Source organism: Orbicella faveolata, unplaced genomic scaffold (genome assembly GCF_042242905.1).
Source record: "Orbicella faveolata isolate gen_17 unplaced genomic scaffold, um_ofav_v1 contig_25, whole genome shotgun sequence".
NCBI classification, from domain to species: domain Eukaryota; kingdom Metazoa; phylum Cnidaria; class Anthozoa; order Scleractinia; family Merulinidae; genus Orbicella; species Orbicella faveolata.
Genome location: NW_028301553.1, coordinates 23,495,031 through 23,517,234, shown reverse-complemented (window position 1 = coordinate 23,517,234; position 22,204 = coordinate 23,495,031). Strand labels below are relative to the sequence as shown.

The 22,204-nt window shown below is 37.9% G+C and overlaps 1 protein-coding gene across 1 annotated transcript; it reads right to left on the bottom strand.

Moving 5' to 3' along the window:
* Positions 1–2,737: 2,737 nt before the first annotated feature.
* On the bottom strand, positions 2,738–20,760 carry LOC149109543 (opioid-binding protein/cell adhesion molecule-like). The gene is made up of 7 exons (XM_089294342.1): positions 20,647–20,760; positions 17,747–18,130; positions 10,933–11,199; positions 9,655–9,894; positions 8,675–8,772; positions 6,926–6,987; positions 2,738–4,897 (listed from the first exon to the last, which is right to left on the bottom strand). The coding sequence occupies exons 1-7, from the start codon at positions 20,711–20,713 to the stop codon at positions 4,765–4,767; spliced, it is 1,251 nt and encodes a 416-aa protein (XP_089150468.1). The 5' UTR covers positions 20,714–20,760; the 3' UTR covers positions 2,738–4,764.
* Positions 20,761–22,204: the final 1,444 nt, after the last annotated feature.

Below are 22,204 nucleotides of genomic sequence, written 5' to 3'. Positions count from 1 at the left end.
TTTTAAAACAATGCTAATAAATTTCTAAGATTTATTTAGGGTAAAGAGGCCAAATTATTAACCATTAGCCGTAAAAGTCACCACCTTATTGGGTTCATTGAGACCCTCTGTGAAGGTTCACACATTCAAGCTCCCTAAAAACAAAATCGAATGATAAAATTTCGCATTTCTGTGAAAGCTCTCTTTTGTCGGCAAACTTAAATGGGTACTGGTTATGTATAAATGGGTACTGGTTATGTATAAATGGGTACTGGTTATGTATAAATGGGTACTGGTTATGTATAAATGGGTACTGGTTACGGAACAGGGGAGCAGGGTGCAGTAGAGGTAACCTCAATAGGTGTGCTTTTAATTTTCTTTTAACACGCGTTCCCAATGCATTGGAGCCTTCTAAAACTCCCCTTTAAGGGCCCTAGTCAACCACACCTTTGTTTTTGTGTACATACAAGAAATTGACTTTTATGTTTTATTCAGAGCATGTCAAAGCAAAGAAAATCACCGTGAAACTACTAAAGATACAGGGACATACTTTCAGGAACACAACTTACAGTAAAGCAACAAGACTTCGCCTCACTATGCAATATCAATAATTTCCATGGCATCGGAAATAGCAGACGCTGACTAGGGTCCTTTAAGAAGCTGAGGACCCGACAATTACTGTATTATGCCTCAAAGCCGTGGCTTAGTTATACATAAAAAAACCCTAATATCATAATAGTCCTGCACCTGTCTAGTCCACATGTTAGCAGGAATAATTTCTTCATGAAGACAATACTTAAATGGAAATGACAATCTGATGTATACTCTCTCACAGATGGCTTTTATTTCTATTTCTATTTCCTTTTTTATTTCTTTTATTTTTTTCCCTTGTATTTCACTGTAAAAAAGTTAATAAAAAAGGTAACACTCTGTGTTATCATCAGGAAATGTATTAAATATGGAAAGATATAGCAAATGACGATACTGCAATAATTTCCTCTGAGCTTATTAATTTTTGTACGATATTACTGAATCAAATCTTCCGAAGACCTACGGTGTTCCAGATCATCAAGATGAAAAAAAAAAAAAAAAAAAAAATAATAATAATAATAATAATAATAATAATAATAATAGAGCGATATTTCTAGGTTGAGGCTCAATTCTTTCCAGTCACTTTTACACTGAGCAGTAAAAATATGGTCATCCAAAGTCAATTGAACCAAACTACTTTAAATACTTTACTTACCCAGTGTAAAAGAGTGACAAAAGTGGGCCATTTTTTCTCCAGCTAAAATCATTATTTGCATTTTACTTCCACATTCGACCAACTGTAAACGTTTGAATTTCGTAATTGGACGAACCAACGTGCAGCATAATGTTCATCTATCCTTTTCGTGCATTTGATGAAGCCAGGTATTCACATCATCTTATACACATTCCGTGGACTGCGCTACTTTTACTATCGCAGGCTAAGGTACAGAAAATTCCCTGTGATCAAGTCTCAGTAAACATGACCTCCAGGCGAATGTTTGGAACACGGGACTTAGTTTGGCCCCGTGACTAAAGTGTATGCGAGCTCTATTACTCCGACAGGCGTTTACAATAAACAGGAAACAGGAGCCATAATCGGGGACGGAGACCGTAAGTCTTGGGATCCGCGCGCACCTATGATATGGGACAATTTTTCTATTTTTAGAACAAATTGCGCTATCCTGACGTCATATATCCGAGCAGATCCACGCACATGTCGGGGACTCTTGCGTGGATTTTGTCACGTTGCGTGATCAAATGGTGAGAGTTGCGAGATTCTCTTGTAGATTTTTCAAAGCGATGGCAGGGAATAAGGCAAGGAATAAGATCAAGGGCTCTTATATGTCGTTTTATGCTCTGAGCTGATGGAAAAGGTGAGTTTTTTCAGGGTCGAAAACAAGACTTCAATTTCGCGCTGTGAATGAATATTATCTGCTCGCGCTAGTTAAACGCGTAAACATTTGCGTTTGCTCTGTGAAGAAAAGTTATGAAAGAAAACTCTTTACTCTGGTATCGAGTTAATTTGAGAGTTTCCCAAACAATGCTTAATTAATCATAACCAAAACCTGTTTTTGATAGTTGCTTATCGTTTCTGTTTGTTTGGCGATTTTGCAAAAGGTTTTGAGTAGCTCATTTTGCATAGTGCAACGCGTGCACTTTCAAGTCCGAGTCGGTGTTTTGAATTGTCAATCTTGACAAAGATTTCTTTGGTTGTCTTTTGTGCTTAGATGCTGCAACAATTTTCCCCAACGCCCAAAGGCTACTAACATCATGTGTGTTTCTTTAACATAGTGAAATTTTACACTGCGAAAATAAAATAGACACGGAGTTTTGACAACAGTCAACCAACAAAATTGAAATCGTTGTTCGAGTTGATTAAAGAAAGCATCATCGTAACTTTACCGATTATTTCTGCTGTATTCACATATTTTCAGCTAAGATTCTAATATGTGCTCAAACATTTATCAACCTTAAACATATTTAAAAACTAGAGATATTATCTGAATTCGATGTACGTTTTCACACGAAAGTGCGTGAGTCCAATTTGTCATGTTTTACTGACTGTACAAAGCACACATCGGCGGGCGCTCTTCTTCATCGACAACAGACAATTTGCTAGTTTTTTACACAAACAAAACTGAGCATCATCTACAGACATAAACTTTGTCACTTATTGGGCCTTGATAAAAGATCAAGCGTTGCTTACAATTCAGGCGAAACTCAAATATTTTTCTTTTTTTTGTTTACTCTTCGGTCGCGATAGACTCTGGCAAAATCCTCGCAAGCGTGTGGTAAGAGGAGGGAAACTTTGAAGTCCTGAAACGCTGCTATACCCAAATATACCCAACTAAGTTTTTGCTGTGTTATGGAAAAGCTGTTAATCTTCAACACATGTGAAACTTGGAGGGGAGTAATGTGGAGCTCTTGTAAAAGAAGTCAAAGAAGCAGCGGAACACAACTCGGTCAGTGATATAAAGCGGGACATAACTAAATCAACACTGTCTTACTTCTCGCAAACTGGAGCAGCTGACGACGAAAATACTGAAGTAAAATTTCAACAGACATGAACGTATTGAGTTGTGGGCCAAAAGCGTCGAAGATTTCGGGAATTTCGGAAGCCATTTCCTCGCGCTACATACGCAAATCCTCGCAGAATGTATGCGCGTGTGCCGCAGATGATGGCGCAATTTGTTCTAAAAATAAAAAAATTGTCCCATATCATGGGGACAGCCCCAATACTAGAAACGGCACGCGCTTACGGTCTCCGTCCCCGATTATGGCTCCTGACAGGAAAGAAAAAAAAAATCGCCAAACTAATACTCTCCGAAATTTGAATACAGTAATTTATCATCGGGTGATTTGATATCAACAGAACACTTAGCAAGAGAACTCGAATTTTCGTGGCACAGGCCGATATCTCGTCTCTTTGAAGCATGGAAACCAGTTAGCGGCGCAAGGGTTACTGGGAGAATCAAAATGGCCGAGACTAGTGTGTCTGGTATCGATATATCAATTTCTAGTATTACGTTGCGAAAATGTCGTTCTGGGCATTTGTAATGTGTCAAGTGGAAACTAGTGAAAGCTTGGAAGGTGTATTTCCTGGTGGTCTGATCAACCGTGGTAAAAACCTTCTAAAAAGATTCGATTCACTGTATAAACTACCAGGGTCATCAAAGTTTTCTGGAGCCTGACAAGTAGTTGGGGAAATTTGACAGGAAGTGTGCTTACGAAGGAACTTAGCATGCATTACTCATTATGGTGTTGGAATATTTTGTCTCACTGAGGCAGGAGAGCAACAAATCGATTTGGTCCCTGAAAAGGCCTGAAATTGACAGTGGAGATGCTAAAATTGACAGTGGAGATGCCAAAAATATGGCAGAAGAGTCTACCAGAATAACCATTTTTATAATTCGGGAAGCATTGTAAAATAAATGCATGTAAATGAGATAAATTAATTCTAATTTCCCTGTTGTTTGAATAATTTATGGCAAATATACAAACATTTCAAATTAAATCAAGGTATCTTAAATTTAAAATTTTTGTCACAGTGAATACATTTTTATTAGTTTTGTTTGATTTTTTTATTGATATCTTCACTAATATTCATGCTACCTTGCTGGTATTTATTGCTATTATTATTCTTATAGTAGTAACTGTTCAGTGTTGTGGTAATTCTTTCTTTAATAGTATTTTTTAATGGTTTGAAATCTGGCCTGAGTTGTTCGAAAGCCAGTTAGCGCTAACCTAGGTGATATATATTTTTTTGTTTGGTATAGAAATTTCTTTCACTGCTTATGGTTGTGTAGTTTTTAGATGAATCAAACTCAAAATTGAAAGACAAACAACATAAACGGAGAACTGGACCTAAAAGTTACAAAATGAAAGTAATCGAAATTCTCTCTAATCCTGGGTTAGTTTAATCGGGCTTTGAACAACCTGGTCCTGAATATTGGAGATTGTGGTGACTTAATTATGTACCAGTATTGGTACAATATTGGTTTATTGCAAGAGATATATGGAGAGACTGTTGCTAAGTTTAAATTTATATCAGTCCAGTGAAATAAAGTCTGCCCAAGTCGCCTAAAATCGCCTTGAGTCGCCTTAATTTGTCTTGAGTCGCGTTAAGTCGCCTTAAGTCGCCTAAAATCACCTGAAATCGCTTAAAGTAGCAATGTTTTTTTTTTCTCTGCCAATTTTGCTCAAGTCGCCTAAAGTTGCTTTAAATCGCCTAACGTCGCCTTAAGTTACGGCGACTTAAGGTCCCAGAGTAGGCCTAAGATCTCCAAGCGTTCCATTATTGGCAGCATCTCGAAGTATAGAAAGAACTTTGCTTTCTCTTACGGTGGAACTGAAGTTGAGGGCCAAATCAACAATTACACTTCCGCACCTTGGAAGAAAAAGGGAAAAGTTCAGTTCAAACTGAACTAATGACCAAAAAGAAGAGGAAATTCTTTTCCTTCCTAAATTTTCAGATTTCCAAATCTTACACAAAACGAAACATTGAAAAAAATGAAGTGGACTTATTTTTATTTCTGTAGGTAATCGTATGAATGTAAGTGCAATAAAGGATTTACCCTACGAGTCAAATTGACAATTCTCTCGTGCGTTAATTTGCACCGTAGTAATAAATTGGCCTGCTCTTAGCAAAGAAGTAATTTTCCAGTTATATAAGAACACCTTGAACATGTATATACGTTAGAGTTTGTTTTCTGTTTGACTTCCCAGTGGATAAACAGATAAATTCGTAACCCGTTCGATTTCGTGGTTACTGGCCTTAGCCAGTCACCACTGTGTCACCAGGTGTGTAAGTTAGACACTTTTTGGACGGAGAAATCTCCCGAAGCGAGGCGGAAAATACCTTGAGATTTGCTCGAGTTCCTACTGAAAATAATTGCTTTTACAGTTTATACAGCTACTGTTTAAGGACTATGACCTTCCCCCAAATACAAGTCCAAACCTAACCCGGAAGTTTGGGATTTTAGTTGTGCAAACTCAAAAATAATATTATTCTTACAAACTGTTGGAAACATTTTTCAATTTTCTTGAATTGAGGTCAGCGCTATTTTTGCAATGGAAAGCTGAAAAATGCGAAAGTTAAATTAATTTGATTTAATTTACAATATATAATCAGTCTCAGTGGCAAAATCAGCTATTAGTGTTTTACTACTATTGTTATAGTATGAATGTAAGAAGCATCCGTAATGGTATTACATTGTAAGTAGTGTGAGTATTAGTATCGTAAGTTAAATAAGTAATTGTATTGTTTTTTAGAGCAAGTTATGCAAATTGTAGTATTGTAAGTGGCATCTGTAATTGCATCGTATTGTTACGTAGTGTAAATAGTTGTATTACTAAAAATTTAAAAACGATCTCTGGCTAAAAAATGTTTATAGATATACGAGTTTTCGACTGTTAGATCTACAGTCTTCGACGGGTAAAGATGAATGACGAAATATGAATATAAATAAGTAAAAATAAAAAGACTGGACTATGTAAATTAATTATGAATGTGTGTAAAAAGAATGTTGTATTGCCCATGGAGTGGGCAGGAATTGTTGACAGCATTTGGAGTCACCATAGTATGCCACGATTCTAATGTTTTCCTTACTTGGAAACTGCCTTTGTCAATTAAGGAGGCGTTGTTAAAGTCAATAGAATGCTCACGGGACCACGCATGGTTCGCAATTTTGGAGTTTTGCAATTTTGCAAGTCTTTCGCGTCTCTTCCATACATCAAAGGTGTAACTGAGCCCTTGACCCGCGTCCTAAAAAAACATGATATTTCGGTCATAAATAAGCCGATGACCACTCTACAACAACAGTTCCCGGTCCCGAAATTTCGTCCTGCTCCGGATTCACAAACCAACGTTGTTCACAAAATTCCTTGCGCCGATTGTTCATGGTGTTATATCGGTGAAAGTGGCAGAGCGTTTAACACTCGAAGAAAAGAACACATAAGAAATATCAAAACAGCGGCTCAAGGCTCCAAAATTGCGAACCATGCGTGGTCCTTCAATAGTTGTATTACTGTTGTAAATAGTCATCACTACTGTAATTAGTAGTTTTAACGTTCTAAATTGGGTAAGTAGCCGTACCAGCGTTGTAAGTAGTGTGAATCATAATTAGAATATAAAATAACAATAATAATAATACTACTAATAATAATTGGTTCCGTTTAACTGAACATCACATTTGGAATGAAAAAAATGTCAGTTTACTTGCAGAAACATAGCGCTACGGAGCGTTACGAATGTCTACATCTCCACCCACTGACTTCACGTAATCATAACGAAGGATATTGCTCTACGAGACGTTCCGAAAAAACGTCCGAAAGTTTTCTGCCCAAAAATTAAATGCGAAATAAAAAGTTACTTAAATTTTTAAAGATCAAGTAATCAATCTGAAACTGTGCAGACCTGATACTTTTCAGTTGAACACCTTCATAACCCAGTTTGCCAGCAAAGAAGATATCGTCCATCTGAAATAAACATTTTTAATGAACTATTGTTAATATTCATTTTATAAAGTCATAAATGGGTAATTCTATGGATATGTTCAATATAAATTACCAAAGAAAAATGATCAAATAACACGTTCCGCTAAAAACTGCTAAAAGGGCTGCCAAGATAAATAATTTAATCCGTAATGTAACTTGCCATCACAAAGCACAACATAGACAACGTCGTTCCTTCATTTCTTTAATTAACAGTGTCATGTTCCCTACACAGTATTTCAACTATTCCTAAATTTGATTATGAACTGAATAGTGCGGCTCAGCCCAAAGATTACAACTAACCCGCGATTCTCACAAAACAACTACAGCCAAACGTGTATTGAGCGGACCTCATCATTAAGCGAACACCCTCTATCCCTGGCTTGCACATGACGTCATCATTTTCTAAAATCTAAAACTAAAGAGCCACCAAAGAGTTTGTCCTCATCAGGCATAAGAGGGGGTAAATTTATATCTGCTTACAACTTTTCAGCTCAGTAGCTTGCTTCTTCTGGAAACCAGCGCATTTTGAATTTCAGAGTTATGGCTGTGTGTGACATAAAGCTACGAACGCGTTTCTTGAAGAATTAATACTTATCTCGTGATTTTTATCCTATTCAGAAGTTAAAGTGCTTATAAATGCTTGTTTGTTCAGTACAGATAATTAGCCGCCTAGATAGACAAAGTAAGTTCCAGATGCTCACACTATTTTAATTTAAACCTGTATTAAAGGGACACTGCATAAAATATTTTGTTTCCCGTTTTACTAGATAGGTCATTTAAGTTTGCCGACAAAAAAGAGCTTTCCAGAAATGCGACATTTTATCATTCGATTTTGATTTCAGGGGGCTTGTATTCTTGTTTGAATGTGTTAACCTTCACAGAGGGTCTCAACGAACCCAATGGGGTGGTGACTTTCACGGCTAATGGTTACTAATTTGGCCTCTTTACCCTAACAGTTAAGAGAAATCTTAGAAATTAATCAGCATTTTTTTTAAAAAAAGTTCCAAATTAATTTTCATCGTAAAAAGCAAAAAAAAAAAAAAAAAAAAAACTTAAAAATTTATTTTGATAACTTTAATACGTATTACGGCATGAGGTCTTTGCGGGAACCATTCTGGGATGGGAAAAGGTATTATTATTATTATAAGAATTTTAGACTAACATAATTACTACTTTTAAAGCCTGTCAATCCTAAGGAATATTATTTGACCCCTGTATTAAGGGGACACTAGCAAGGGTCCCGAGGGCCGGGTGTGCGCCTAATACAGGTTTGACTGTACAGTGCTTTACTCCTTATCAACCAACTGATCCTTCTTTTTCAAATGACTCTTTCTTATCAAGCCATCAATCAACTCAATCCTTTAGCTAGTTAATCCCGAATCCCCATCACCAGCAGTTCATAACGATTCGAATTCATCTGTCCATCTCTCCCTCTGTCCCTTTGTCCATCTGTCTCTCGGTCGATCTGTCCATCAATTTTTCCGACTGTCAGTGTTAATTTGTGTGTCAACCTGTCGATCTGCCTGCCCAACTGCAGCCTAGCCTACCTATCAATTCACCTTCCCACTCACTATGCATTAACGGTCTCGAGCCTTGGTCAGTATTTCCTAAGAGTGACTGCGTAATAAGGTTTGGAAATATCGGTGTCTAACATAAACAAATTAGTTACCATTTTGTTGAGGTTCTCCCGTAGTTGATTGTATTCCCCATCAGTGCATTCTTCACCCGTGATTACCAGGGTCACGTTTATTACATCACTTGCTATGACTACCGAAAAAAAAAAAAAAGAAAACGGTCAAGTCGATCCAAGCACAGGGCCTACATAGTAACAGGCAAACTTTAATTTGCCGAAGTTTTATTTTAAAAAAATGGATAGTTTGTTCTCAAATCTTGCAATGAATACAATCTTCAGCTTGGTTGTTTATTAAAACCACGCTGCATATTTTAAACGTAGCACCAATTCAAAACTTAATGGTTCTTGTGTGTCGTTAAGGGACCTTACGGAAAACATGACGGCAACGAGAACGTCACTAAACAAAATGTTTAATGAGCAGAACAATGGCTGTGCGCGTGCGTTATAATTCTTGGTACATTTCTTTGCCGCCCTCCGCAAAACAGCAACGTCAAATGACCAAATTCTACGTTGTCTGGAGAACTTGAACTACAACGGCTAATTTTTCGTGTTTCTATTTGGAACTGAACGCATTCGTAGCATATTCAGCAGGGGCAAGTTTCAATACCGACAGACACACTGGATAGTTCCAAATAAATGCGAAATTTCAAAGTAAAATAGAAACGCATTTTTTACTAGGCGTCGTCCACGCCGTCGCCGTCGTATATGTGTAAGGTCCCTATCGTGAGACCAAGAACGTCTACGTCAGCTAGTGTAAGAAGCAAACCTTCACTGCGCTGGCCAAGTGCATGTAACAAAAAAGAAAAAGTTCAAAGAGGGCTAGAGGAGAGGACATGATGCGACTGCTGATATAATGTAAAGGGTTACTACAGAGTTGCTAACACTGTTATGCATAAAAAATTACATCGTCTGTCTGTAATATACATGCGTGTAAAATGTTTTCATGAAAGCCAATGATCAATACAAATGCCGGAAAAGCCTTTTGTACACAAGTAATTTTTCTATTGCTAACTTACAAACAGTGGTATTTTTTGTATCACTGCCCAGGAAATTTTCCACTTTGCAGGTAAACGTGTAGACACTTTTGTCACTGGCTTGAAAATGTAGCACGCTCTTCTGACACACACTTTGTTGTGGATCACATGGAATCCAAGTATAGGTCGGTTGAGGATTTCCTTCTGCTTGGCAGTCAAGAGATGCACTTTGTTGTGTTGCAACTTCATGCTCACTTACAAGTTTAACAATCTTGGCAGGATCTACAAGATTAATAAAAGAGGGTAAGAAAATAAAAATAAAAACTAACTATAAATATGTTTACTGCTTTTCCAGGATGCCTGTAGTCTTCAATGAAACATAGCCTCTATTTGGCACGAAAATATGCTCCGATATTCGGATATTTTATTTTTTTGAGACGCAGTCCGTTTAAGAGCAAAGCTCGAGGAAAACTGCCGGCTTCAAGGAACAGTTTATGTCCAATGGCAAATTTCTGAGCATATTTGTTATGTGTTTATTAACGTTCAAATATGTTTTGCAAACACCCGCGTGATCTCTTGAAAACTGGGGAATAACACTGGGATATTCTCCAGTTTTAGCTGGGGTATCTTCAATCACGTGACGCGTTCAGATTAGTTAATGACGCAGTAAGCGTGCCATGCTCGAATGTTGTACGTTACGCGTCATCTGTGTGCGCTGTATTGGACGCTGTATTGAACCTTCTAAAGAAACCTACAAAATTTCACTGTCGGTACACGTCAAGTGTATATGTCAATGACGGCTGCCCGAAAGCAGCGACGGTCGAAAGGTTGTAACCGAAAAATTATTCGTTTTTTTTTTGTCATTAAACAAGAAGAATATAGGTTGTATCAAGAAAATCCATGCAAGTATTCTCAATTCTGAACAAAGTCGATCGTTGAGACATTTCCGTTAATCACGATTTATGCTATTTTGAGAAAATTCGCTTTTTCACTCATCTCCATGAAATGCTGCTTGTGGTCAAATGTCAAAACTATATTATATTGCGAGTCCTTAGAAATAGAATTAGAAGATTGCAGGGCGACTTTGTTATAGGGTGTTTTAGTTGAGGGACCTCTCACACGTATGTGTAAAGTTAGTAAGCTAGGTTTTCCGCTAAAAGGTCTTATCCAAAATTGTAGAGAAGCCTAATTAGACAGTCTTGACGCAGATAAATCAGTTGCATTAAATATAGGCTGTGAACTGTATTTAGTTGATTGTTAATAGACCAGGGTTCACCCTTTCTGTTTATAAACAATGTTTTGGATACGTAACATGCTTACATGTAACATTCACTTTAAATACTTGGCCAGCTACATTTCCAAATCCGTTGTAAGCTGTACAGCGGTATGTCCCGGAGGCAGTTCTGCTAATGTTCGGAAAATTCCAAGTTGGACCCTGGTGCAGTACTTCACCATCACTACCATCCTCCAGGACTCTGTTCCAGGTGATGTTTGGTGTTGGTTTACCAGTTGCTTCGCTAAGCAAAACCACGTTTGATCCTTCAAGCACAGTCTGGTCACGGCTGACATTAATTAGCTTGACAGGAACTGAAAATAGAGATTCAATGATAGTAACGTATCCCTGACACTCAAAAAGGTTATGTGGCTTTGCCAGTTGTTTTACAGAACAACTCTAGTTTTAAGTTTTCACGATGAGTCTGATCACAAAGTGGATTGGAGTGAGGGGTACCCGCCCTTCCTAAACATAGAAATAGAACATAAGTCTGAAGTCAGAAGAAATGCGAATGCAGGCGAAGCAGCGACGGATCCAGAAGTGCCAAGAAAAGAGGCGGTTGTGCGGGGGGGGGGGGGGGGGCGATTCTTGCTCTAAACAGGTCGTGCCCTCTGGTCTTGCCTTTAGAACCATCACTCACTACGAAAGTGTTTACGCCTAAATAAGATCTCCTGGTACTAGTGGATAAATCACGGCAGGTCCCTGGCCAGGACCTTAGGTTTCGAGCAGCAATTTTGTTGTGGCGATCACTGCTACCTAAAAACTAAAATTTACACGTGGGGAGAAGCGTAACTGAACAAAGGCTTGAAGAGAACTTTTCGAACTCATGATTACTAACAATTCATCAAGTTTAAATATGGGAAATTGTGACCGTGATGGTGCTTAAATATCTGATTTTTTTATTACGATTTTATTGCTCCGTTTTCTCCTTAGTGTTAGTATCGACTGAGAAGATATATCAAATACTCAAGACAGTGTTTGTTCACATTACCAAACACCTCAAAGTTCGCCAAAAATACCCCGCTACGCGCCATATTTTTGACTCCCTTTGCGTTGATTGGAAATTTGGTCAAACTCGGTATTTTGTGTTTGGTATATTACTAACAGGATTGTTCTCATACTGGATCAAGTCTCGTGAAGATTTTTTAAGTGGTACATATCACTGACCTCTTTCTTTCTAGCAATGGTTCATGGAACGGAACATTGACTTAAACGAACAGACGGTCAAATTAGTAAACGAAATAGTTCGTTTTTTAATGAAATGTTTAAAAATCTAACGAGACTGACAACTTTTTTTGTCACGAAAACATCACGATAATCGTGGTAATTTACTACCTATGGGTAAATTAAAGTAAATTAAAGCGATTGGGCTTTGACTGCTTATAAACCCCTCTCTTTGAGTTATTACTAGTCAGAACTCAATTGATTGAATTCGCAACAAAGCCTCGAAGCATTGACTTCTCAAAGTATACTTTTAATCTTTAGAGCAGGTTTCAAAATGCGGCCCCTTTTCTGTCTAGTCAGAAGTTCAAAACTAGCGGTATATAATTAAATAATATTAATTAAATAAAAACCATGTTGCGTAGCCTGTTAACAGGCTCCGACTGGAAGGGTCTGACCGCAGCTGGAAGGGCCGAGAAGGGACTGGCTGAGAGTGAAGTGGCGGATGGGGGAATGGGGTGAGAGCTTTGCCCCATCCTCGACAAGAGAGCCTTTTCATAGGCTCCAATTTACGTCTTTCTCTCAGCTTTTTCTTAATAGTTGACAGGACTCCGTGTTGTCCAATTCTGTCATTAATCATGGTCGTGATTACACAAATCAGCTTCCCGCCTCCCGCGCGGTCAGTCCGATGCTGTTGATCAACCGTATGAATATCTGCAACATATTTTCCTCTAAAATTAGAAAACAAAGTCATTCTTGACTTCATAAATAGTTGACCAGGAATAACACTAAACTCTAAAATGACAGCTTAAACGAAATTATGGTTTTGACATACGTGGAGAACATTTAGCAGGGACAGAATCAAGAACTCAGGGAACTAATGCAGATAAAATATTTGGGCAGCTTCAAAGATGCAGAGCATTGTGACAAATGATAAATTGAACCATAAATTTCATATACCCAGGGAAAAGGTCGCTAACGTCCTTCAATAAATAAATCCAAAGAGTTCAAGAGAAAGGTTGAGGAGGATGTTAGCGAGACTGAGATAGAACAGTTACTAGCCTAATTTCTGCTTGCTTATTGATGTTGTACGTGCCTAGCTGTTAAGGACTATCGGAATTCTTCAGGAATATTTAACAATTATTCCATGAGCGCGCGTTGGATATGAGATGGTAAATAGCCAACGAGGCCCGTAGGGCCGAGTTGGCTATAACCAATCTCATATCCAACAAGCGCGAATGGAATAATTGTTTTATTAAATTCGGTGCGTTTGTATACTTGGAAATTATAGCTTAATTTTATTGGGTTTCAATTTTACAAAGCGACCGGAAATCGATGTGGCGAAAACAACAACAAGTGTGAAATCACATGACATGCGCGCCGTTTGTAAAATTAGTTGAATGAAAAATTTGAAAGCGAAGCAAGCGAATTTGCTGAATGAATTTACAATCAAGTAGAATTCAAGGAACGTGTATCAAATGAAGGAGATGTAAACTTGTTCAGAAAGTTTGAAAAGCGTTCAAGTTCGAGTCATGGAGAAGAGCCGAATAATTGTGTACTTGCACATTGCCGTTGTAATAACGCTGCAGAAAACTTTGATCGCCATGTGACACAGACGTTGTGCCAAAATTATGCTCGACAAGACCTCTTTCGGAGTTCCCTTGCTTTGAAAGCCATGGCATTTCGAGCTGTATGTGTGGAGCTCATTGTTGGCCAGACTCAGAGTCAGAGACAGAAACTATCTTAGCGTCAGATTCATCTTCAGAATCTCCGAGTTCACCCTGATGGTTTTTCGTGGCTGGTAAAGAACCGGGCTTACTTCGGTTCAGCTCAAAACACTCAACTCCTTGAGGTGTTTTTCGCAAGGACAGCAATGATGCCTGTTTTCCTGAGGCCTTTTACAAATGCTCTAATAATTTATTTGCCTGGTCAGAGATGATGGAAAACGGTTTGTTGTGCGGCGGCGTGCGAAGGAAATGATCAATGGCAGCTCTCCTTATGGATTTAATCGATGAACTTTTGCAATACGTACCATCTTTCTTCCTCGCAGACGAGTAAAAACACTTCAAACAAACATTCAGTTCTTCTTTTGACATTGCTTATATCGGTTTCGGAAATTTGGTGCCACCAGGACTAGCAAGCCATTCTGTTAAGGTAAACATTGTTTTTGTTACATAATCTTCATGAGTGCGTAAAATCTCGACTGTCATATTTTAATTTTGCAACTTTTCGAGGAAACTTAACGTATACGTACCGTTAAATAATCTAATCTCGAACTTTGTGGCTTTTTTGTTGTTACTGGGACGGCATTGTCCATAATTTCCTGTTTTTCTTCTGTAGATAGCTCACCGAATCTGTTTTTTTTCGTTCATGTTTTTCTCGACGAAACTTGGCTTCCCGCGAAAAAGTTTATGCCGAGAGACATTTACCGCATTCATTTCCATATAAGGTCAAACGCAGGTATAATGGCTGGTAACCGAGATCCAGTGAACCAATAAGAAAGCTAGAATTGCATTATCCGAGGTTGAGAATTTAATAAAAACATATATTCAAGGAATTCTTCATATGTTAGGTACGTAGGTAGGGTAAAGTTTGCATATGAGCCAAGTGGCCCATCAGGCAAGCGCTAATCCCGGTTTCTGAAACATGAATTGACTAGGAGTATTTCTACTCCCATCTGGATGGGATGCTAGTCCATCGCAGGGTTACCCCCAGCATTAAGTTCGCCGGAACCTGCTTATACACCTGGGTGGAGAGAGGCACTGTGAGAGTAAAGTGTCATGCCCAAGAACAAACCACAATATATGACCCAGGCCAGGGCTCGAAGCCAGACCGCTCGATCCGGAGAGGAGCGCACTAACCATGAGGCCACCGCGCCTTCCAATTCTTTACATACTAAGGTGAAAATTTGAAGAATTCTTCCGGGAACCAGAAACTAAATCAAAGATCGTCTTCGGTGACGGGGCGGGGGCAGATGAACAATGGTTATGAGATGGGCTTATTTAGAGAGACTCCTATTTAATTCTGAACCCCTCTCTGAAACCATGCAGTATTTCAAGAGTACTTGATGGGTTATAAACAACTGATGGCCTTCAATAGGAGAGTAATCTGGATGTTTAATAATTATTCCCCGCAGTGGAGGTGGCTAGTGGTGGATATTTACCGAGCCGCGAGGCAGCGAGGCAAACATCCACCACTAGCCAAAATATATCACTGCGAAATATATCAAACAATGCTAAGAATGGAGTGACAGGCCTACACAACTCCTATCCACGTGTAATAGCCGCTTTAAAAGTTTTGCTCAAACTATTATATCTTTAAGTATCTGCCCCTTTTGTATTGCACGAGAGGGGATCTTTGAATATTTTGCTAAGCAATAATCCTGTGTTTTTAGGAAGACATTTCACCAAAGTAGAGCCGTTGGAGGTTCATAGGTCTGTGTGGTTTCCGTTGTTATCCGCGTTTAATTTGTAGAGTTTGACACCTTTGTTTTTTTGCCACGTGCTAGTTTTTTTCTTTCTTTCTTTCCTTTTTTTTTTTTTTTGGCTCATTTGTTCTGCAAGATATGTTTTAAGCTCTCTAAATATTAGCTCTGGAGGGACAAAGTTTGAAATATTCCTTGAACATGTTGGTTACTTGCATTTTGTATTATTACGCCGGGCCCGGCTGTTTGATTAAGTGTTGCAAGTTATGTTGCTTCTTATCACGGGTGTCATATTTATTTTTGTCCGGCTTCGCCAGAGAGTCTGGTCTTCCATAAGCGATCGCAACGGCGATATTACAACGAGAACACTGGAACCACGAGGCTCATCGAACAGTGCATCCGCAGTGATCAGAAGGCACTGGAAAATCAAAGATTTACTATAGCCTGGGGCAAATTTACAAAAATATTTTGACCTACAAGAAATTCGCGGAGCGAGTTTTCCTGTTCAGGTAGAAGATTATCGATTTCAAGCTGCTCTCTCACGGCATTGAACGCTTTTTGCCAACATTCTTCTATAATTGCACACATCTCATTTCCAACTCGAAGTAGATTAAATAACGTACAAATGTACAAATGTACTTGGGAAACGCGCACAAAATTACGTTTAGCATTACGTGATAGCTGCGTGATCGCTTTCGCAAGAATTATCCAATTAGAAAGCGCGTGAGAAACTAGCCAATCAAAAATGGATACACAAACTGCGGGATATCAGAACAAGCTTTTGGGAGCCGGTGTTTTTTTTTTTAGATTTTTCTAAAGCATTTGATACTGTGAACCATAATATTCTTTTATCTAAACTCTACCACTATGGCATACGAGGAATAACCCTTAACTGGTTTGAAAACTATCTACATAATCGCACTCAGTTTGTTAAGATTGGTAGCATCCAATCTAGTTCTGAAACCATTACTTGTGGAATACCACAGGGATCAACTTTGAGTCGTCTTCTATTCCTGCTTTGTATTAATGACTTACCTAACTGCTCAAAAAAACTATCTTTCCGTATATTTGCTGATGATACAAATATGTTTTATGCAAGTGATAATCTGCATCAGCTTGAGTATGTCATGAATGAGGAATTGAAATTAGTTTTTAAATATTGTATCATCAACAAACTATCTATAAATCTTACCAAGACTAATTACATGATAATTTCATCTACAAGACTAAGACCGTATATACATATTCCTAACATTGCACATAAAAGTCAAATTAAGTATTTAGGTATTTATATGGATCAAAATTTACAATGGGGACCGCAGATCCAGCACATTAATAATAAATTAGCAAAAAATATAGCAATTATTAATAAATTAAGATATTTTGTTGATCTTCATACATTGAAACAATTGTATTATTCTTTCATATATCCATACTTATCCTATCCTATCATAAGTTGGGGTAGTGCATGTAAAACTAATTTACGTAAAATCATAACTAAGCAGAATAAATGTGTCCGAAGCATATTCTTTGCTTATAGCAGGGAAAATGCTTCACCATATTACAATCTTTTAGGAATTCTCAAATTTGAAAATGTGTACAAATTAAAAGTGGCTCTATTTACTCATAAAATTTTAAATGACTCAACAAACATTCCAACTATATTCCATAGAACCCTTACTCAGGCATCTGAAGTCCATACCTACAATACAAGATTTGCTGCGAATTTGAATTTTCATAGGCCAAAAGTAAATAATAACTATGGGTCCTCTACTTTCTCTTTTGTTACATCAAAACTTTGGGAAATTATTCCAACAGAATTTAAAAAACTGCCTTACACTTCCTTTTATAAGCAATATAAACTATACCTCTTAAATACTCAATATTACTCTTCAGCATTATGATTTATTCATTTAACTTGTTTATTTCGAATACTTTTGTTATTCACATTTTACTTCCTTTATTGCATTGTTTCTATTAATTGATGTGTCTTGTCTTTTATTTTTGAACGTGTCAGTGACCAACACGATAGCATATGCTTCTTTGGTCACTGAGCACATTTTGTTTTGGTTTTATTATTATTATATTTCCTTATTTTAATTAATGAATTTTTTGTAATAGTGTGCGATAGTGAAATATGTCTGTAAATAGTGTCAATTAATAAAAAATCTGAAAAAAATCTGAAAAAAAATCTGGGCAGGCGGACTATACCGGCGGTTTAGACCGACTGCGACGCAGGCTACATAGATTAGTACAATAAACATAAAAATGCTCACCTGTTACAACGACTCGTATTCTGTAACTCCATTGGTTTGAATCCGTTGTAAGCTTGCATTGATAAACTGCTTCTTCTGTTTCAATGACATTTTTTATTATCAAGGTGGCCTGTTCACTTCTACTGATACCAAAACGTGCTGCGTAATCATTTCGTTTAAATATTGTAATAGTATCACCAGTTCGCGTTCCAATATCATCAAAGCTGCCATTATTCAATCTTATAGAAAATGTAGTTGATATCAGTGAACCAGAAGACAGAGAATAACTCCACCTCAGAGCCACCCGAGTACTTCCATTTAACACTGGCTTATCAACTGTTCTGATGTCAGTTGGATCCGTCTGTGTCCACTGAGGAGGAGGTGCTGTCCACGTTACTGAAGTCGCTAAAAAAAAATCAAATATTACTAAGAAATTTTTTTTTGTCCCCTCGATTTTCTAAACTACATTTTAAAAGCTAGGCTCACAAATGACACGCTCGATTATTCTCCGGGAAAACCGTCAGAACATTAGTATGAGCATCCTTTACAAATTCTGCAGCCAATTTTTATGCGCTTATTTTTCTGAACTATCGAATCATTTTCAAAAGACAACAACATGACATTTTATTAAGGGTAAGCTCAGGCGGTGTTGGACACGGTTCACGTGACAGTATTAGACCAATCATATCAAAATGGCTCTAAAACGCCTCCAGGAACACAGAGACATCAAGAAAACACAATACAAACATAAGGTAAGCCACCCTTATTTAAATTACAAGCAGCATCTAGAGCAATTTTCGAAGCGTTCTCATACATTTTCTTATAAACGGCTAAAATTATCACGCAATCGCCAAGAGCATAACGTCACGTATTAATCGTATTCAACGTCTGGGCCGCATCTGGTCACGCCTTTTCAGGGGTATTCTCGTGATGCGTGATTAGCTGGTCTTATTTCCGTTTAAATCATTCTTCGTGATCCGCGACTTGAAGGTTTTGCGTGACCCGTGAAAAACTTGAATTACTAACCGCTAATCGTGATCTCACCACTCTTTTCTACGTGATTTTGAGACGCGAGTCCTCCGAATGGTTAGAGTCGTCTGTCGAGAGTGACTTAGGTATACGATTTGCAATATGGAGCCTTGACTTAGCCTTTCACGATTTTGCTTTCTTCAAACACTCTCTGTAGTGCAAGGACAGATTATTTAAAAGAGTGTCTTACTTTCAGGAGAAAGAGAAACCAAGCAGCGGTAACAAACATAAAAAATAGATTACGTATGGTATTATTAAACTTGACGTTTCGTATTTTATAACACACATCTTCAGAAATAACGGTTACAAAATATGACTTACTTTCTTATTTTCCTGATTCAGAAAAACGAAATTTTTACATACGTGATCCGTGATCCTCTATTTTTTCCGTTCGTGAACCGTTTCAGAGATCCCTCCCCTCCGGTACGACCCTCTTCAGAGGGATATGTCAACTCAAAAAGACTCCAGCAAGTGAAAAAACAGAGCGCCTGGCGTTTACAGTATTACGTTCACGTTTCACGTTTTAGGCCCACACGTTTTGGGTCGGTGGTTAGCAATAATGGGCAAAACAGAAGAAAGCGATGTGCAACAAAACAAAAAGAAACCGAGGTGCAATTGCCTAAGCGTGATTACAAGGAGGCACTCTTGACGGACATGAAATCTAAAATTGAAAGTATCTGTTATAGTAAGGATCCCTGGAATAAGCAGTTTGCCGCGAAAGGTCGATTAGGAGTCCATGCCTTTGGGTATCAGTGACTCCGTAAAAATTTCTTTTCCCCAATACCCCGCGCTCCTTTTAATATTTTATTTTAATTCTTTTTTTTAATGTTACCTTGAAAAATGAACTTCAATTTGGTTGAAGAAAAAAAAAAAGAAGAAGAAGAATTTAGCAAAGGTAGCCCCGCGAAGGTTTAAAGAGTAACCTTAAAGAAACGGTTCGCATTACAATACAGGAGAGCTGCTAATATACAGAAATCAAAACTGGATAATATAGTACTTGTGAGTACAGCCCTTGCGAAAAAAAGACGAGTTATTCTTTTACAATTAGCGTATAGTTAAGCTTATCAATGAATTATTGAACAAAAAAATTAAATCAACGAGCAAACGAAAATGAGAACGCACGAATAATTACAAAACTAGCAAAACAGCCATATTTTATCTTTCGAGAACTTCGTAGAATACTTGCCATGCTCTCCATCAGACTTATTACTTTAATTTACTCGCTACTCCTAGAAAGGGTTTTAAGTGCTTTAAGAACAACTGAAAGAACAAATTTCCGAAACAGGATGTTCAGAGAAATAAGACGATAATATTATTTTCTTATTAAGCATAGCGTGACGTACGTGTATCGTGACAAGAAATGTTCACATTCTAGACGAACTCAAACTGTAATAGCCAACTGTTTATGCGTAGCGCTTCAGCACGAACGCCTTCGAAAAGACATTTACAGTCAAACAAGAAACAAATTAACACAGGCTCTCTCTTATCAACACCCTGTGGTGTTACTTGAATTGATCTATCAACCGAAAGCGGAAAACATCGATTAAAGGTATATATACACAATACTGCAAGACACGCTTCTGCGCTGATGCCTTGAAGATGAATTCTAAAATAACAGTAGTAGCAGCTTCAATGATAAAATTGTGGCCGTCTTCATCTTAATTTAACTGACAGTCTAAGATTGTTGAATGCTGTGCCGGAGCTACGAAAACATAATCTGGCAATACTTGATTGCGAGTTAACTAAGACAGGTTAAATTTCAACTACCGCTAGCATATTTACTATTCCTTAAGTTTAAACTTTAAAGGAATCTGCCTCAAGTAAATATATAGACTGGTCGAATCTAAAAAATTACAATCCAAACTCAACAAAGGTAGAAACACGATTCTTACCTGTAAGAGGAAGAAAAATAAGAGCAACTGCGAGGAACCAGACATTATTTGTAGTAACTTCCGCCATGATTCATTCGTCCGATAATTTATCTACAAACTCAGTTTAGATCAGTTGTTATAACAATAAACCAGAGAATTATGGGTATCAGGAATAAGTTCCCAGCCCCCTGCCTTGTGTGTCCATCTTGTTGATTAAATAGGTACTTGAAAACATGACACTACCCTCTAGGAATGGTTTACTTTCGTGTTTAAAAGCAAAACGAAGTCTTCTTGTTTGGAAACACAATTCATAGTGTATATCAGAGCGAAAATTTGATCGCCATTTATACTAAGCTTGCTGCGTTTCAGTAAATATGGTGCTGCTTTGAAAGGGGAGAATTAGCGGAATGAAATATCAAAAATTTGAAGTAACCAGCCTTAGAAGCAATTTAATGTATTTAGCTGAAATTTCCTCATCCAGGTTCATGTAATTGTAACAACCAAGGCTGTGACCTAATTAACAAATCGAATGTGGTTTAGCGTGGTCTGTACTCTTATCGACAACGAGTACGCGTCATTACCTACAGTGGTCAAAATGTTGTGGACTCACGAGGCGCAGCCGAGTCCATAACAAATTTTGACCATTGTGATGACGCGTAGAGTACCGGAACGACACATTGCCCGACACATTGACGCGAGCAGCGTGGAATGGACTCTTATCGACGTCACTCCTAAATAACAACAATAGCTGCCGTAACCTTTGCAATTCTTAGAGACTACCTCATATATACCCATTGTTTTATTGTACAATGTATACATGCTACATATTTTAATTGTATATACATTTTTATTATTATTCCTCTTTGGTAAATAATTTTACTTACTTTACTTACTTACGGCTAATTAGCCAATCAAATTGCGAGATTAGCAGCAATTGTGGTAAAAAGGTTCCTAACCATGAAATCCTGGGTGCCCAGCACTTAAGCTTATATCAGAACAGGCGACGTTTGTCGCCTGTGGTACCCGGGCGCCTCTACAGCACAGCCCTGACAACTTATTTCAGTCTTAAGGGTCCATTAATCGATTCATGAGCGCGCTCGCGTTGCTAAGGAGGTGAAATTTCACTTGCGTCAGCCTGGGCACGGAAACTTTAAACAATTCAAAAACTCTCAAATTTGGTTACACTTAAGACGTTTTTTCTTTGTGTTTCACAAAAATCAAAGTAACCAAGCACAAGCAAAAACAAACTAAAAGAAAAACAGAAAAACAATCGCAAAAGAAAAGAAAACCATCTCCATGTGGCTTTCGTGTGCCTCATTTGATTTTATCGAGCCGCTGGTAGTGTAAACTGCGCACGCGCTAATTAGGGTAACTTCCGTCAGATACCGCGGGCACTTCCGGTTTCTTTAAATGCTAAAGCAAATGCGGTTTTTCATTAAATCCAGCTTTTTTCGACGAGTTACAATTTAAGTCAACTTTGGAAACATAGCTATGTATTCCTTGTGTAAAATCACACTTTTCAATCAGCCAACCAACCAACCAGCCAATCAATCAATCAATCAATCAATCAATCAATCAA

Bases quoted from the DNA above. Each gene is read 5' to 3' on its own strand.
- LOC149109543 (XM_089294342.1), bottom strand. From the start codon at position 20,713: ATGGCGGAAGTTACTACAAATAATGTCTGGTTCCTCGCAGTTGCTCTT. The intron at 18,131-20,646 runs GTAAGAATCGTG...ATTTTTTTTTAG, and splicing joins TATTTTTCTTCCTCTTACAG to CGACTTCAGTAACGTGGACA. The intron at 9,895-10,932 runs GTAAGCATGTTA...TTAATCTTGTAG, and splicing joins ATTTAAAGTGAATGTTACAT to ATCCTGCCAAGATTGTTAAA.